This window comes from Columba livia, chromosome W (genome assembly GCF_036013475.1).
Source record: "Columba livia isolate bColLiv1 breed racing homer chromosome W, bColLiv1.pat.W.v2, whole genome shotgun sequence".
NCBI classification, from domain to species: Eukaryota; Metazoa; Chordata; class Aves; order Columbiformes; family Columbidae; genus Columba; species Columba livia.
In genome coordinates this window covers 17,420,033-17,438,899 of record NC_088641.1, presented here as the reverse complement: position 1 = coordinate 17,438,899, position 18,867 = coordinate 17,420,033, and the positions used below count along the sequence as shown (strand labels likewise).

General features: G+C 36.3%; 1 protein-coding gene across 1 annotated transcript in view; it reads right to left on the bottom strand.

Annotated features, from left to right (window-relative positions):
- LOC135577223 (rapamycin-insensitive companion of mTOR-like) overlaps positions 1–18,867 on the bottom strand; it is a 106,140-nt gene that overhangs the window by 35,144 nt on the left and 52,129 nt on the right. The window contains 6 exon segments of the mRNA XM_065045116.1: positions 6,676–6,802; positions 7,833–8,032; positions 9,811–9,946; positions 14,060–14,106; positions 17,348–17,449; positions 17,847–18,006. Coding sequence (XP_064901188.1) covers positions 6,676–6,802; positions 7,833–8,032; positions 9,811–9,946; positions 14,060–14,106; positions 17,348–17,449; positions 17,847–18,006 — 772 coding nt within the window.

Below are 18,867 nucleotides of genomic sequence, written 5' to 3'. Positions count from 1 at the left end.
AGTTTACTACTATGAATTTCTCTAAGTGACAGCAGGATGAAGTACCTTATCAGTTCCTGTACTACTATTCAAAACTTGCTGAATAAACAGCATAAACTGATTAAGATAACTTTTATTAGAAAAATTACATACAAAATAAAAGCAAACAGACTTCATCTACAATAATTTGTTCTGGAGTAAAAATAAAACAACCCTGACAATGTATGCTTACTGGGAAAGGTGTTATCTTTACTTAGACAAGCACAGTTATAAGAGACAAAATCAGGTGCCCAAATATTTTTTTCAGGTCTTCAGTCCTTACACCTTTAAGGCTATGATAGCTATAACCAAGTACATTTTTTATATATTAAAATATAAATTATCTGTGTTGGGATACATGTGAATATCTTTAAGAGATAGGTGAATTGGTCCAGGTTGGACAGCACTGCCTAGTTCAACAATATCTTCTGGAATTTTTTTCCTCCAGAAATACCTGCCAAGCAGGACTTGAAAGGAAATGGAAGTAGGAAATGTGAATGCGCATAGTTCATTTCAAAAACCTTGTCTCATTATTTGAACTTCAAGTATCATGTGCACATCTCTATTTGTTCAATATACAGAGGCTCATTTTTTGGAAGGGAGGCAGGAATGACATAAGTATCAAGAATGACTGCAGCAACAGTGATTTGCAACTCTGATCTAGGCTGCACAACTGTTTTGAAATGGCTTGCATCCTGTTAGTAGTATGCCTTTTATGTGGAATAGATGACTAGCAGCATACTTATTAAAGTTGAGAACAAGAACTATTATGCCAAAATGATCACTTGATGTAGATGTTAAGCCTACAGAATAAAACAATAATGTGAAATCAGAATTCAGTGTCATGTACTCCAAGTGTTAAAATCTGTCTATAAAGAATTATTTTTACTGCTACAACTATAATGAATGGGATACAGAGAACACAAGATAATAATCTTCACTTCCTGAACATGAATTAATTTATCCAGATATCTAGTGCAGAAATAGCACAATTTTTATTTTCTGTTTGGAGAAAGAAAAGATTAAACAAAATCCTGGAATGTTTTTACTTTTGACAGGAACTGAAAGGAAAACCAGCATAGAGGATATCTGAGGAAACATGCATTCCCCTCTTTCCCCCAAGCATGAACTACATGAAAAACATAGATAAGGCCCTGTACTATATCTGTCAGAAGATTCTTACTTTTAATAGTAAAGGTCTTTGTGACCCATAGAAGTGATGACGCAAGTCAGATGTCACTATGCTCAGCTGATTACTGGCTCAGCATAGATGCCAGTAGATATAGGATAAATAGGTTATGAACTGCAACACAGCAGCTACTCTGCTGTTTCTAATATGAACCGGCAAAAAGGCAGCTGAGGCAGTATTAATTTGCTTCAGCATGAATGACCAAAGCACATCTAGAAATAGGTTAAGATGTGCTTCTGCTTCACTGATCTGCGAAGATATTGCTCTGTAAATGTTTTTGTTGTATATAGTCACCCCCCAAAAAAAGCTAAAACTCCTTTTCTAATGATAAGCTGACTGCAGAAATGACTTTTCCTTGTTCTGAGATACTCATCAGGAAATAGCTAATCAACCTGCTTCACAGCTCTATGTAACTGTAAAAGGTGTATGAGGCTATAACCTCAGTTAACTCACAAAAAACGCATCTTCAGCTCTTAAAATAAACAGATACTAAAAATAAGATAATTCATTAAAAAATGTCTGAATGGAAGAAGACTTACTGGAGATGGTCTTTCTCCCTTACAAAACACAGCTTTTTAGAAATTATGTCCAGTTCCATGCATTTTTATTGCTTTTAAGCATAATTTAGAAGCCAGAGGCAGTATACAGAATTTAAAAAAAAATAAAAAATAAATCACAGTTTGTCTTCTGGATTCTGAATTAATACAAACTGTTCCATAGGCATTTGTTTAATATACAGGCTCCACTCATCCTACCAGGTGGAAGGGCTTGCAAGTGCCTTATTTGAATTGAACTGCGTGTTCATTTTTAATCTTAGGATTCACTTGTCCAAGGTGACAGAATGCCAGTTCTGGTAATATTAAAAAATATATTCTCCCTATGATATAGAGCAGTGAGTGAGTGGTATAAACTGCACTAAGTTTCAGGGGTTTTTCCTATCATGCTTGCTAAAGACAAAGGAGTAAATCTTTGCTGTTGATAATGCTGTTGTTTCAGAATTCTAGACCATAAACCCCAGAACATGGCAGATACCTTCCCCTAACATCTAAGCAGATGTATTTCCAAATTACTCCTCAGTCAATGGAACTGCCCATGCAAGTATCTGTCAGTTTAAAATTTCCATATTCTTTCTGGTATGTTATCCTTTCTGAATTGACTACTATTTCCACCTCAAATTAATATTTTAGTTTCTGGAAGAGACTTGTAGTTTTGTAATTACAATAGCTCAAAAATACCACTTACACCACTAAGGACATAGTTAATATCAGAATAATCAAAACATTTTATCCTTTGGATTAGCTTTTTATGCTTTGAGCTTCTATTGGGAGCACAAACACCAGAAACACTAAACACAAGCATTTTGTCCAAGAGATGATACTGGCAATATTCTGTACACCAAGCATTGCCAAAGGGTTCTTCGCAAGGTCATCATTTTGCCTTTTTGTCAAGTAGTAGTCAATGACATTCTCTCCTCAGAATCATCAGTTCAGTTTCCACCATAAGAATGTATGCAGCTGGACACATGTAGAACAGGAAAACAATTTCTTAATGAAGCAAATAAATTTTATCCAAGTATGAAATCATTAGCAGTTGATGCAAATGTAGATCCTTTTCTGCTGGCTGAGACAGTCCATTCTATTTGTGCTTTTCTTCTTTTGGACCAAAAATACAAAATATTTCCTTATGAATTCCAAGCAGGTCAACTAATTCAGGAAACAAAATGCTCTAAAGCAGTTTTATCCATGCCTCAGGGTTCAATACATATCACAAAGGAAGTCAGGCTCTATTTTAGAGGTTCAAACAGTAAATTTTCCTTTTTTCTAGTATCCTGATAGTAAAAGATTCATTTACATTTGTGATGAAGAAAAAAAGATTTTTTATATATATTTCTTAAATGTACAATCATAAATACCTTTTTTTTTTAAGATAATATTGAAGGGATTCTCATGGTACTGCAGAGCAGAAAAATCAGGGTACAGTCTTATCCAGTGCAACACTGAACTCTAAATAGCAGAATTTAAGTCACAATGCATCTCAGCTGTGAACTTTCCTAGAGATCACTATGGTTGGAGACCTGCTCTACCTAACTGACTGCATATCACATTACATATTTTGTAAGTAAAACTGTAACCTTTGTCATAAGTCAGTGCTAGACAGTTGAGAAGATATATACTAATCATTTCCATTCTTTTACATTTCAAGAGACTTCCAAAAATAGACAGTTACTTAATCTCTGCTGTTTCCCTAGACAACATTGCTATGTCCATGCATCAATGTGAGACTGGGAAACAGAAACATTAGAACTCTATAGTCACAGGCTACTAACATAGGCTGAGCCCTTAAAACATAATGGTTGTGAGAAAGTATCAGTGTTTCTAGCAAGAAAAAAATCTCTATCTTTAAAACTAATTGTTTAGGTTGAAGCTCCAAAATTTGAGTTAAGTTTCTGAGTCTGTATAATGTCTCTTAGTTTTCTCCAAGGAGTTCTAGCTTGACATCTGACAAGGTTTGGCATTCAATACTCATGGTAATACCAGTGAAGCCTATTAAAATTCAGATCACAATCTCTGGTTTTTTTTCACATTCTCAAACAGACCAGAATCGAAATGGGTAAACCTGGCAGCTTGTCATGGTTTAACCCTGGCTGTCAACTAAGCACCACAAAACACTTGCTCACTTCCCCCCCCTGTTGGGATGGGGGGGAGAATCAGAAGGGTAAAAGTGAGAAAACTCGTGGGCTGAGATAACAGTTTAATAATTAAAAATATTTTTTTTTTAAATGTAAGGAAAACAAAAGAAAAAAAGAGAGAGGAAAACAAACAAACAAACAAGAAAAACAAGCAATGCAAAAGAAAACAATTGCTCACCACTAACCAACCGATGCCCAGCCAATCCTCAAGCAGCAGCCCCCCCACTAACCTCCCCCCTAGTTTTATTGTTCAGCATGACGTCATATGGTATGGAATATCCCTTTGATCAGTTGGGGTCAGCTGTCTCAGCTATGTCCCCTCCCAACTTTTTGTGCACTCCCAACCTACTCGCTGACAGGCCAGTATGAGGAACAGAAAAAGCCTTGATGCTGTGTAAGCACTGCTCAGCAATAACTAAAACATCAGTGTGTTGTCAACACTGTTTCCAGCACAAATCCAAAACATAGCCCCATACAAGCTACTATTAATAAATTTAACTATCCCAGCCAAAACTAGTACAGGGCTCTACAAACTTTCTAAGGTGCTAGAGAGTGCTGTCGATCCTATTCACATCCAGAGTACAAGAAGTGTTTACTACCCATTGTTCATTAAGCTGAACTACAAATAGGTGGAAACTGTATTTTTAGTTATCATCATCACTAATGGCAGCAGTTGCTCTCAACTGCTTTCTGGCTTTGTATATGCTTGGGACAGTATCTGCACCCCACTTCAAGCCAGTCTCCTTAAAGCTAGTGATGCCTGTATCAGAGTTGAATATTTCTGTTTTGTTTCCTCCCTTCCAGGTAAAAAAGTTAAAACTAGGTCTTTATATAACATTTGGAAGAAGATCAATCCATTCCTACTTACATAAAGCTTCTGGTGTAAGTACTGGATGCTTGAAAATGTTTGGTAGAATCTCTCTCAAAACAGAATTCGAGTTCTCATACCTTAGATATCAGGATAAATAAATCTTTCCCAAAATCTAAACCACAAACACTAATTTATAATAAAATGCCTAAATTTATCTGTGGAACTGTATACATCATTGAGGAGACTGTGACAGCATGCCTGGACTTTTTTTCTAATTGTTAACTAGCTGCATTTGGAAGAAACTGAAATGCTGGAGTGCTCTTCCCCCTTTTTATGAAGGGAAAATAGCTGGGAGGTGATGCAGGGGGCCAGTACCCACTGACACAAAATCTCAGTAGAAACATCTAAATGAAGTTCCACTTTCTGAACTGCTTTTAACTGGCAGACATCTAACAGGAGCTTAGAAGTCTAATAAAGACAGATGTGTCATCACAACATATGAATTTCTATTTCCTTGCTCAGACTAGTCATAAAACAACTTTGGAGAAAGGGTATCAAAGTCATCACTTGTTTGAAAGATTGCTTAAAAGTCAGTAGGGTGTCTTACCCTCTTTTTTCAATGAGTCATTCCTTCAACCCTAACTATATTACTTTCAGACTCCTCTCTTTACCTATAAGAATCATCGCATCTTTGGTAGTCTTGGAGAAATATCCTTTCTCTTTTCTTTTCTTTTCTTTTCTTTTCTTTTCTTTTCTTTTCTTTTCTTTTCTTTTCTTTTCTTTTCTTTTCTTTTCTTTTCTTTTCTTTTCTTTTCTTTTCTTTTCTTTTCTTTTCTTTTCTTTTCTTTTCTTTTCTTTTCTTCTCTTCTCTTCTCTTTTCTTTTCTTTTCTTTCCTTTTCTTTCCTTTTCTTTCCTTTTCTTTCCTTTCCTTTTCTTTCCTTTTCTTTCCTTTTCTTTCCTTTTCTTTCCTTTTCTTTCCTTTTCTTTCCTTTTCTTTCCTTTTCTTTCCTTTTCTTTCCTTTTCTTTCCTTTTCTTTCCTTTTCTTTCCTTTTCTTTCCTTTTCTTTCCTTTTCTTTCCTTTTCTTTCCTTTTCTTTTCTTTTCTTTTCTTTTCTTTTCTTTTCTTTTCTTTTCTTTTCTTTTCTTTTCTTTTCTTTTCTTTTCTTTTCTTTTCTTTTCTTTTCTTTTCTTTCCCCTCTCCTCTTCCTAAATACAAGAGATTTAAAGCTATCATCTACCTTATTCCCTCCTGTATCCACTCTAGAGCATACTCTGCCTTGTCCAGGTGACAGAGGAATAGCCCTGAAGTACTGAAAATTCTTTCCTAGTTAGATTTCAACTTAATAATTGTAATTTCCCTGCCATTAATTTTTGCTTATCTACTATGATACACCTGTTTGATTTCTCTTTTCTTAAAGGTTCAAGATCTTCCTTTCCTAAATCTAGATCTTATTTCCACTCACCTTCTTTGATTCAGAAGTACAAATCTCAATGCCTGTTTCTGAACCACCCCCTTGTTCCAGGAGCTATAGCTCCTACTCAGTTCCAGCATAGTAATCTCAATCATTATTAAAACAGCATCTATTACCGGAAAGTTAACCTGCTTATTGCTGATAGAAATACACATTTCTGTTTGTGAAAACAATGCCTTCACCATTGATTTAGGTTGTCCACTGACCTAGAAAATAAAGTTACATTTGGTTTATGTATTTAAAGACTTTAACCCCCTTCATACATTAGAGAAACATCTGTTTGAAGGACTTAATTTCTTGAGCACAAATACAATAAAAGGTGTAAAGTCCACAGCAAATTCAAAAGCTATATGAGTAGGAGTTTCATTTCTCTAAACAGAAAATTAAAAACCTTTCTGCATATATATTATCTTAAAAATAAAGTCATGCACCTTGAATAACAAAATAAACATCTAGTGGGAAATAACAATGGAACACAAGATGAATCAAACTTACATCAGTAGCTGCTGTCAGGATTTTAGAAAGAATGACTCTTGCTAACCCATCTCTGCTATAATCCAAACTAGAAACAGTCAATTTTAACAAGTGATCCTGGTTCTTCAAAGAACAAAAATTAAGAAGACTGGATGGGGGGGGGAGAAAATAAAAATTAGTTATTATTTTAGAAAAAATAAAAATTAGTGTTTGAACCCACTCAAACCCACTTATTTATTTGATCAATAATTTAAACTTAAGTACTCTGAATTAGATTTTTCAGTTCTATAAACACAGAAGAATACAAAATAAGGACTCATGAAATGGAGTGACTTTAAACTGTTACAGTTGTTAGAGTCACTAAACTGCAAGAAGAAAAAAAAATCCAAACTGACATTTATTATAACTGTAAGTAACAGTTTTGTCAGTATCCTTTGATTGGTAATTGTGAGTACAAAAATAAATGTTCATGGAGCTCTGTGAACAATTCCACATTGTAAAACATTCTGTGTATATAGTTTGCCATAAGGTTAGTCCTATTAACTGCCTAGATGCTATTGTAAATGAAGTTTTCTGTAGCCAGTAAAAAATTTGCCTTCTAATAAGCAATGAAAAGAACTCGATTAAAAAAAAAAGAGAGTACATAAAAACACTTGAATTTTCTCTTAAAATTTACTATATTTGAAATACGCTGGCCGTTGGCCAAATTACTCCCAAAGGAAGGTAAGTTTATTTGTACTCAAACAAAATTTTGAACTCCACAGCTTCACGCAAATATATTGGAATGAAGTTTAGGTACAACATGCATCATGACATTTCACACACAGTATGAGTATATCTACCAGTTTGCTGGGGTTTTCTCTCCCTCTCTTTTTTTAAAAAAAAAAAAAAAAAAAATCAGTATAGTATCATCCTTCCTGATACTGATTTCTCTCAGACAGGTGAGGACAGGAAAAAGTAAGCTATTTTGTAACACAATCACCCATATCTGTTCAATAAGACAGATGAAAAGACCTCTTAAAAAAACACTCCAAACCCCCACAACTGAGGATCTTTACTTGAAAATAAATCAAAATAATTTTAAAGTTTTCAGCTTTACAGTGTTCCTCAAGCACAGTTTACAAGTTTCATAACAATTATACCTGTGAGCACAATTCAAACAGAATAAAAACACTCACCACTGAAACACATTATATTTTTCAAGCATTTTTACTCCATGAGGGTGACAAGAGAGAGAACCAAAAAACAGAAAGTAGTGCTGGCTAAGGGTATTTAGTAACCCATTATTTTGAAGGCTACATTCAGGTTTCATTCCCGATGAAGAGTTGAGCCAATTTACAATATCTTTAACCAATTCCTCCAGGTAACCTTGTCCATCCTAACAAAACAAAGAGTAATAGCATTTACTAATAACAAAACTGGGGCTCTCTTCTTCGCTGAAATCCATAATTTAAAATTTCTTAAAATGTACAAACACAAAACAGATACAAAATAGAAATGCTGTTTAGCAAACACAATTCAGACTAAATAGGTTCTAGGCAAATAAAAGGAGTTTAGCTTGAAGATATCTTAGGACCAATTTTATTCTTTCAAAGAAAAGGATTGTTCAATGACATTTTCCTCTGGCTTGAGGCATAAAAGTCTTTAGTACACAAGAAGAAATAGGTGTGGAATAATTACTGAGAGGGCAAATTACTGAAACTAACTGTCAAGGATAAACTTATTGAGAATAAATTTATATACACATCTTCAGCATATAAGGCAGCTGCATTCTTAATTGGTAGTGCACGAGGAAGCTCAGTGTAGTAGCAATTAAGAGGTACGGGGGAGTGGAGTGGTGTGAAGATACTGCAACCAGCCCCAAGCAGGTACAGGAACCAGATGGTATAGCTGCTGCCAATTTTAAAAGATAAGGTAAAGCTGCTATCAGTTTTAAAGGATAAATGTGCAATTCTGTCCAAATGCCAGTTACTGAGTTAGAAGTTTATCCTGTGGATGAACTTTGCTCATTATAATACCAAAACACACCTCCACCTCAAAAGATGTACACCTCCATCACACCCACCAAGACCCTTTGAGCAAGTGCAGTGAAGTTTTTACCTCAAAATTTGAAGCAAGAGTTTTTACATCAATCAATGACAAAGGTATGTATGACTAGAGTCACTCAAGCTCCACCTAAACATACAAAATTGTATAAAATACCTTAACAATAGAGCAAAGTTAGGGAAGGCACCATCACTGACTGAGAAGAGAACAGCATAATAGACTTCTGGGACCAGTTGATGGGCTGAGCTTTTGGGTAAGATTTACGCACTTAGTTATACCAAATGTTTCCCTGGGACACTTAGACTTCAAGCTTGTATTTGTAATCACATTAATAGTGCTGTATAGTCATTTTAGAATTTATATATATTTGGTACCAATATATATTTCTTGCAACTAAAGCGTACTTTTGCAACTAAAGTGTGTTTTTGCAGATGGTGTATTTTATCAATGGCATCTAAAAGAACTTGCACCTGTTGCTTTAATCAACCTCATTATTCGTGGATCTAGTCGTGAGAATTTCTCATTGCATGCACTCAGACTTATACTATTCATGAATCTGTGCAAGCACATAAATTCAGTGGTCACGACTGCCCTGTATTATTAGTGAATCCAATTGTGCAAATTCAACATTACGCTGGATCGGCTGTTGAGCACAATTGGACTTATAATGCCAACTTGAGGTTGTTGATGTAATTGGGCATCACTCAGGGGTTCAACCCAGCCACCTCTAGCTGTCACAGTGAAATACTGAGGACAAGCTAGATCACAAGGGGGCTTAACTTCTGCTTAATTAATCCTCTTAATGCAACAAGGGGGCAGAGAAACAAAGGATATACATAGAAAACAAACAAACCACCTAACCAAACCAAAAGGACCCAAAACAAACAAACAAAAAACACAAACAAACCATCTAACCAAACCAAAAAGACCCAAAACAAACAAAAAACCCACAACCAAACCCTAAGTTGCATTTAATAAAGCTGTATTTAATACAACTCCTACTGAAACACAGTCATCTCCCAAATTCTACAGAAGTCTTTTTTCCCCTTTAAGTGGCATACAGCAGCACTACTCATTCTGTCTCCAGTCTTATAGCTGAAAATTTCTTACCTCTTCTGATTCAAGGAGAAATTCAGTAAACTGACAACCCACCACAGTGAGCTGCTTAGCCTTGGCATAATCCAGATCCAGGTTGGCATACAGTTTACTGCTAGGCTTGTAAAAATAAAGCAATCTCCTTACAAACCTATGGAAAGTAGAAAAGAATTTGTTATTTTTTAGTAAGACAAGGAAAGTCTCAGATTACAAAATGATGCTGGTATAAAAGATATTTTATCACTAAAATAGCTTACTAGCAATACATTTTCAAAAGTTATTAAAAGAGAGTAACAGGTATCAGTAATGAGTCTATCCAGACACAATTTCAGCAATGCAGCTGCACTGTTTGTTATAAAGGTTTTTCTATGCCATGACTTAAAATAAGCAAAGGAGCTCAAAATATCTACGCTCTTAGAAGCCACAGCTTCCTTCTCATGGTCATGCTTATAATTTATTCTGCTGTAATTTATCCTGTGGCTAGTTTCAAAGACTATACTATCTAGACTTAAAAAGAACTAAAGAGCCTGTCTTAATGTTTGTGACATGACTTTTCTTCAGCTGTAATAGTTAAAGCTACAGTAAAAAAAAAAAAAAATGTTCTGCCAGAAAATGGTCATATTTATTCAGCAACGGTATCTTCATTCATCTCACTTAAACATTTCTGAAGCACAACACAGGGGAAGAAGACTAGCCTGGCTGAACAGAGCACTTCTGCTGGAACTCAGGAATAAAAGGGGAATTTATGACCTTTGGAAGAAGGGGCAGGCAATTCAGGAGGACTACAAGGATGCTGTGAAGTTACGCAGGGAGAAAATTAGAATGGCCAAAGCCTAACTGGAGCTGAATCTGGCTACTGCTGTAAAAAAGGAACAAAAAATGTTTCTGTAAATACATGTGAAGGACTAAGGAGAATCTCCATCCTTTAGTGGATGTGGAGGGAAACATAGTGGCAGAGGACAAGGAAAAGGCTGAGGTACTTAATGTCTTCTTTGCCTCAGTCTTTAACAGTCAGAACAGTTGTGATCCAGGTACCCAGCCTTCCTTACCTAGAAGACAGAGACAGGGAGTAGAATGAAGCCCCAAGAATCCAAGGGGAAATAGCAACCTGCTACACCACTTAGATATGCACAAGTCTATGAGGCCAGATAGGATCCATTCAAGGGTTCTGAGGAAGCTGGCAGAGCTGCTCACCAAGCCACTTTCAATTATTTATCAGCGGTCCTGGCTAACTGAGGAGGTTCCAGCTGAGTGGAGGTTAGCAAATGTGACGCCCATATACAAGAAGGGCCAGAAGGAGGATCTGGGGAACTACAGGTCTGTCAGTCTGACCTTGGTGCCAGGAAAGATTATAGAGATCATCATCTTGAGTGCCATCATGTGGCACATACAGGACAACCAAGAGCTCAGGCCCAGTCAGCATGGGTTTATGAAAGGCAAGTCCTGCTTGACCAACCTGATCTCCTACGACAAGGTGATCCGCTTAATGGATGAGGGAAAGACTGTAGATATTGTGTACCTAGAATTTAGTAAAGCCTTTGATGCTGTTTCCCACAGCATTCTCCTGGAGAAAATGGCTGCTCATGGATCGTATGAGTGTACTCTTTGCTGGGTAAAAGACTGGTTGGATGGCTGGGCCCAAGGAGTTGTGGTGAATGGAGTTAAATCCAGTTGGTGGCCAGTTACAAGTGGTGTTCCCCAGGGCTCAGTATTGGGGCCAGTTCTCTTTAATATATTTATAAATGATCTGGATGAGGGGGTGCAGGTGACACAAAGTTAGGTGAGCGTGTTGATCTGCTTGAGGGTAGGAAGGCCATACAGAAGGATTTGGACAGGCTGGATCAATGGGCTGAGGCCAACTGTATGAAGTTCAACAGGGCTAAGTGCCAGGTCCTGCACTGGGGTCACAACAATTCTGTGCAATGCTACAGGCTTGGGGAAGAGCGGCTGGAAAGCTGCCTGGCGGAAAAGGACCTGGGCGTGTTGATCAAAAGCTGGCTGAATATGAGCCAGCAGTGTACCCAGGTGGCCAAAAGGCCAAAATAAATAGTGTGGCCAGCAGGACTAGAAAAGTGATTCTCCCCCTGTACTTGGCACTGGTGAGGCCACAACAGTGTGTTCAGTTTTGGGCCCCTCAGTACAAGAAATACATTGAGGTGCTGGAACAAGTTCAAAGAAGGGCACCAAAACCCTTTTAGAGAACAAGTCTTATGAGGAGTTGCTGAGGGATCTGGGGTTGTTTAGCCTTGAGAAAAGGAGGCTGAGGGGAGACCTTATTGCTGTCTACAACTACCTGAAAGGAGGTTGTAGCACAGAGGGTGTCCATCTCTTTTGCCAAGTAGCAAGTGACAGGACGAGAGGAAATGGCATCAAGTTGGATATTAGGAAAAACTTCTGCACGGAAAGGGTTGTCAGGCATTGCAACAGGCTGCCCAGGGAAGTCACCATCCCGGGAGGTGTTTAAAAGGTTTTTAGGGACATGGTTTAGAGATGGACTTAACAGTGCTAGGTTAACAGTTGGACTCAATGATCTTAAAGGTCTTTTCCAATCAAAACAATTCTATGATTCTGTGACTGCAAATGCAGGCTCTCACTCAAACTTTCTGAAACCATGGTGAGCAATATAGCTTGAATTTTGCACTGCAGGAATAAATATTCAGGAAAGAGCTTCCTCCCGTCAATTCTTAGTAAAAAAATAAACACATTTCTGCTTTAAAAGAACACAAAGTTCTGTCTGAAGGTAGATATGTCAAGTATTACGAAAGCGTAAGTAAGGCACTGCCTTTAGTTAAAGAAGTGAGAATAAGCCGCTATCCCAGCTCCAAACGCAGGACCAATTATAAAGGAAATCTGAGGGCTTCTTTAAATTTTGTCAAATGAAGTGTATTTTATTCTGGGTTATTAGCAATAAATATATAATATATATTAGCAGACACATTTATATGTGAGTGTATATATACAGGTGTATATTTAAGTGTGTATATATGTATGTATATACACATACCTGTTGTTAGGGAATAGACACACCTGAGTCTCTGCTGTGGGAAACCTAGGGAAAAGGAACTCCCTAATACTGTGTATATACACACTGCTTTAGCTGTATCTCTATGAAATGAAGGGATCTATATAAAAAATATCTTGAATTTCACTAACAGCCATAAGATCATCACAAACACACTAATGGTAAAAGAAAAACAAAATCAACGTACGGAACGACAGAGAAACTAGAGAGATTTGGGGGTTAATTAGAAGGGGTGTATTAGAAGGGGTGTGGTTAGTAGGACAAGAGAGGTTCTCCTCCCCCTCTACTCTGCCCTGGTGAGACCACACCTGGAATATTGTGTCCAGTTCTGGGTCCCTCAGTTCAAGAAGGACAGGGAACTATTGGAGAGAGTCCAGCGCAGAGCTTAAGGGAGTGGAGCATCTCCTTTATGAGGAAATGCTGAGGGAGTTTGGGTCTCTTTAGCTTGGAGGAGACTGAGGGGTGACCTCATTAATATTTATCAATACCTAAAGGGTGAGTGTCATGAGGATGGAGCCAGGCTCTTCTCAGTGACAATCAATGATAGGAGAAGGGGCAATGGGTTCAAACTGGAACACAGGAGGTTCCACTTAAATATGAGAAGAAACTTCTTCACAGTGAGGGTGCCAGAGCCTGGAACAGGCTGCCCAGGGAGCTTGTGGAGTCTCCTTCTCTGGAGGCATTCAAGACCTGCCTGGACACATTCCTGTGTAACTACATCTAGGTGTTCCTGCTCTGGTGGGGGGATTGGACTAGATGATCTTTCGAGGTCCCTTCCAATCTCTAACATTCTGTGATTCTGTGATACTGTAATTAGTTATAAACAAGAACAACAGCATTTTAAAGCCTTTAAACATCTAACCTACAATTCTGTAGAAAGGATCAACCAACTGTACAAGTTTTACAGTAACTCAATCCTTTGCTGACATCAAACACTAATGTATGAAATATGAAAGTGGTAGTGCTTTAAAATGAAATAGGGCATTTGCAAAGCTGATATGATTCTTGTTTAGGGAGTAAACATATGAAGTATCTGTGCATAGAAAAGAAACCACTAAAGCTTAAGGATCTGTTTATTCAAAGCAAATATTGCAACCTAATTATCTAAATTTTCATTTTTACTGCTCATCTATAGATTAAGTTTTAGAAATGTGACACATCAAGGAATAGTTTATTGCAACATTAAAACACATTTTAAAAAAATTTCTTTCTTCAAATGAAGTCTATGTATTTTTCACATACCTGTGCAATTGTTCTTCTTTATAGTTCCTTAGATTTACATTTGGCCACTAGAAAAAAACAAGCAAATATAGCATTATATGAAACTTGTGTATCAGTCCTTGATTAATCACTAAAATTTCCTCATTTCTATTACAGTTCCATTCACCTAATAATTAGAAGTATAAGCTTTCTTGCCTCACATGTCACCTATAAAAATCCCCTTATTTTATTGAGAAGTCCACATTCTTCCTCCAAGAACTGTTATATTTTCTAGAGAAGGAGAGGAAATATTGGATGCATTCTATGTGTACAAGTCCATAATTCCAATGAAAACAGCAAACTATGACATGCTAATGAAAAACAAACAATTTTGCTCAGTTTCTTCTCTGCCAATAGCAAACAAATTTTGATACACATAACAGGGAAACTGGGTTTTGTTGTCGTAGCTTTCACTATGAATACAATTTGTTTTAAAAATAATTATTACTCTGATACCTAAAATCAGCAATTAGTAATAAAATAAGTTAATAAGAATAAGGTTCACAGATGTTAGGTTTTAGGCACTTGTTAGGCATTAAGTCACAAGAACGGTATTTGTTAAGATAAGCAGGAGAAGGGTAGGAGACAATGCCCTTGCTCTCAGAAGATAAGGTGGCAACACCAGCTTGAGATCAGCTTGAGACCAGTTACTACCTCTGTGGTTTCGAGACGAATAACAAAGGGACTGTGCCTGCCCAGAACCTGGAGTCAAACAGCAGACAGTTTGAGAAAGACTTCTTACTTCACCCCAGGACCCCTGAAAGACCACTGACATATTGAACTGCGCATGTGCAAGGGACATTTACATATGCTAAGTAGTTCCAAGAAATGTAATGCATGTGCAAAGAATTTGTAAGAAGTGTAATGAATATGTATGATCTGTGTGGATATAACCTGTGTCTGGGAATTGTTCAGGGCTCCCACTAGGACCAAAATGATTCCTGTGGGAGCCGATGCGTCAATTAAGGGTGCTTGCTTCTAAAATCGTAAATTAATTTGGTTTTAGAAGTTTCTTCAAATAGCTGATTTACAGTATCAACTCTGTTATAGCTCACTTAAATACTGCTTATTAAAATTGTATTTAAACTCCTCCATTGATACTTTTAAGATGTTTTAAAAAGGATTACACAAAGCCATAATACTCTCTTCTGCACCCATCCTTTCTTCATATTATATTTTCCTCTGTTTTTACAGCCATCTGTTGACTCTGTGGCTTTAGATTTATTTTTATTGCTACTAGTATCTTCTTGGAAAGGATGGAAAAAAGTGCATCAAACATTTTTCTTTCCTACCTAAGCGATACAGTTCTACATTTCCAATTGGTATACACTAGTATTAAGACATATAGTGTACTAGTTAACAATTAGTGAAACTGACTACACTAGTAACATTGAACCCACAGTGCCAGATTAAGTATGAAGCTCTACTGTTAACACAGACTCAATTTTTCCATTCTGACCACTGCCACTTTTTCTGCTCTTTTAGTAGCTTAAACAGAAAGCTGAGCAAGTAAAAAAACGGAAGTAAGGGACCATATGAAATGCAAGTGGTGAGGTGGTAGGAAAGCTGATGCTCCACAGCCATGAGGCTGCAACTGAGATGGGAGAGAGGTGAGTAGCTACATGACATGGTGAGGTCCAAACACTGGAATCTGGATCATGATGATTCAGGGACTAAAGATGGACCACTCTGATAAACTGCACATCAGTGTAAAAGAACATTAACAGGAACGGAAGTGGTTAGAATTTATCCAGAAAACGCAGTAACTTTTCATTCTGAAAGACAGAAGTGTCTGATTTTGAGACATTCAGAACTGTTTGACAGGACACTAGAAAATAAACTGCAGGGGAGGTCTGAGATAGCAGGTAAAGTGACAACTTGACCTAAATTTCAGGGGAGAAAAAACAAAACACCTCCCCCCCTCCCCCTAAAACCCAAACCAACAACAACCCCCCCAAAACTCCAATCAAACAACAACAAAAAAAAACCCAAAAACAAACAACCCACAAAACAACAAGAAAAACCCACAAAAAAACTTAGTTGTCAACTACATAAAACTTCCATTGTCAAAGTACTACACAGACTAATTTAAAAGTGAGATTCCAAAGAATGGTTTCTTGATAACATCTTTAATACTGAATCAAAGGTAAAAACATCTATATAATTAATAATCATATATATCTAGTAGTCTAGTTGTGTTAGAATAAAAAGTCTGTAAACAGTGGAATTTGGTGGAGCAAAGCTACTGTCATCCATCTATTCAGGTCTTTATACCAGACAGATTATTGCTCTCTCAAGTTTATCAGTCCCTGAAAAAATGCACAGAAATATTTAGGGGGACTTTTTTTTTTTGGTGGGGGGGTGAGGGTGTTGGGTTATTTTTCTTAATATAATCTTAATTACATCTGTCACTATTAATCCTGTTTTGTACTTTTGCCATCTTTATAACAACATAGTAAAGACGAAAGTAAGAAAACATTAGAAAATGTTACTTGGGGGTAACAATGGAAGGATGGCTTTGATGCACAGAGTGACAGGAGCTATTTTGGCTCTAAGACTATATCAAGTATTCAGTCAGAAAGTTTTCTTACTCAAAGAAAGTAAATCCTCTGCTTAAAAAAAAGGCGGTCCCTTAAAAGCTGTACATTATATTTAAGGCAATGCCCTCCCTGTCAGAGATATTTCCTGTATTTTGTGAAAACAAATTCATTTTGTAATGAACTTGATTCTATGGGACTATTTGTATTAGTTCAAAACATATAATAAGACTGCATACTACTGAAGTTTTCATATGTGGCTCAGTCTAAGCACCTGAAGCTTGATCTATAACCCACCTTCAGCCTTAACCTTAACCTTCAGCACATTATATATTAAACAAACAAAAAAATCTGCTATGAAACTGAACAAGGTAGTATCCCTATGTAGTTCAGACTGAAGTCTTAAGTATTAGCAACTTTAAAGTCACTATATCTCATTCTGTAAAGTCTATTTCTATACAAATAAAGTTATATAAAATTTAATATATGCTTATTAAGAAACTTGTGAATTTAACAGTAGTGTATTTTTGAATATAGTTTAAGGGATGCATACAAAGAGACTATATCAGCACTGATTAGACCCATGAGATTCTAATTTTCTGAAATAAAACAGATTATGGGATATAGCATGGAATTGATATTAGAAAGCCATAGTTCACATGTGAAATGGAGACTTTTTTTTCCCAAAAAAATTAATTTCCTAAAATTATTATCACGCCCTTTGTATGCTCACCTTCAGTATGGTCCCTATCAGATTCCAGTTCCACTCAAGGTTCTCTTTATGATTGAGAACTTGGCTGTCTCGAAGATTCATTAAAAGTGCTTCTTCTGTATCCTGGAATACAGACATAAAAAACTACAGTAAGCTTCCTTGCATCATATCTTGTCACATTATATACTTACTGTTCATATAATAATTGTTAAAAGGACTATGCTCCACAGTATTTTGCATTTGCAAGTAAATTGCATGGTTATAGTACTGCATTAAAAATCTATTACTAAAAGATCATAATAGGGACTAAAAAGCATTACAAATGATTGGAATTTCACTCCAATTTCTATAAATATAGTATACACATGTAGTTAGAAGACAAATTAAATGAAAAAAAAATCTACAAAGAAATCACATAAATGGCACTGAATTAAATGAGAGAGTGAAGCTTAGGGGGTAGGATCTAAGTCTCCAAAATACAAAATCGAATTTAGTTTTGAAAAACCAATGATGGTAATACCTTTAAAATAAAGATGTCTTTCTGCAGGTACTGATGCCTTTTTTGGTGGTCTGAGATTGCTTTCTGAATAATATGATCTAATTGAAGGCTGTAAGGTTTAGGTCCTCTTTTCTTCATCTCATGAAAACGTTTTAAGCAGTTGAGTGCGGCACTTGCTCGTCTAGTAGAAAAAAAAAAAAAAACACTTTAATCAGTATTTGACAATTGTTTTTTAACTAAAGAACACCACGGCTATATCTTGAGTTAAATAAAGTTCAAGAAAGAATTCACCAACAATTCCAAAGCTAATAAAAAGAAAATAATTTTCTTTTTATGTATTCATTCTTCCATATCCCTCAGTCTTGTACTGAAATTATGCAGAAAATTATCTTTCAGAATTTCTAGTACTGAAGAATAAGCCTTACTGATAACTTTTCTTCTACTCTGCAATTAGTGGCACCTTTTAGAGTTCACAAAAGATATTGCAAATTTTAAAGCTGATTAAGTATTGTGAGATGTCACGGTAGATCAGCATTTTACAGTGAAATTGGGATGGCTAACTTCAACTTTGACTAACAAAGTATTTCTTTTAAATTCTCTTACCATTCTCAGAGTGTGGGAGGAATATCAGTATATTTCCTGCTCCTTATATCTAAAAAGCTCAGCAACAGTAGGTAAGAAATTTTCTAAGACAGGAAATAATAGAAATGACATTTGACATGGGCAGAAACAATTAACTGCATAATAATGGTAGCAGAAAAAAATATTTGCTGAGCAAATAAAATAAGTCTAAAAAATGAGGAAGTAAGTCTACCTTTCTTCCCCATACAGAAAACCTCTCATAGCATAGGAGAGTGGTTTTTTTGTATTCTCTTCAAACAAAGACCTGCTAATTTGGTTGCCTACCTAAATTACATAAATATAATCTGTAACAGGGTTTACAGTTTTTCAGAGTATGAAACAATGCAGAGTATTTTCAGAGTATGAAACAACCAAAACCAAGATCCCCAAATATAACAAATATTGCATCTACAAAATCAGT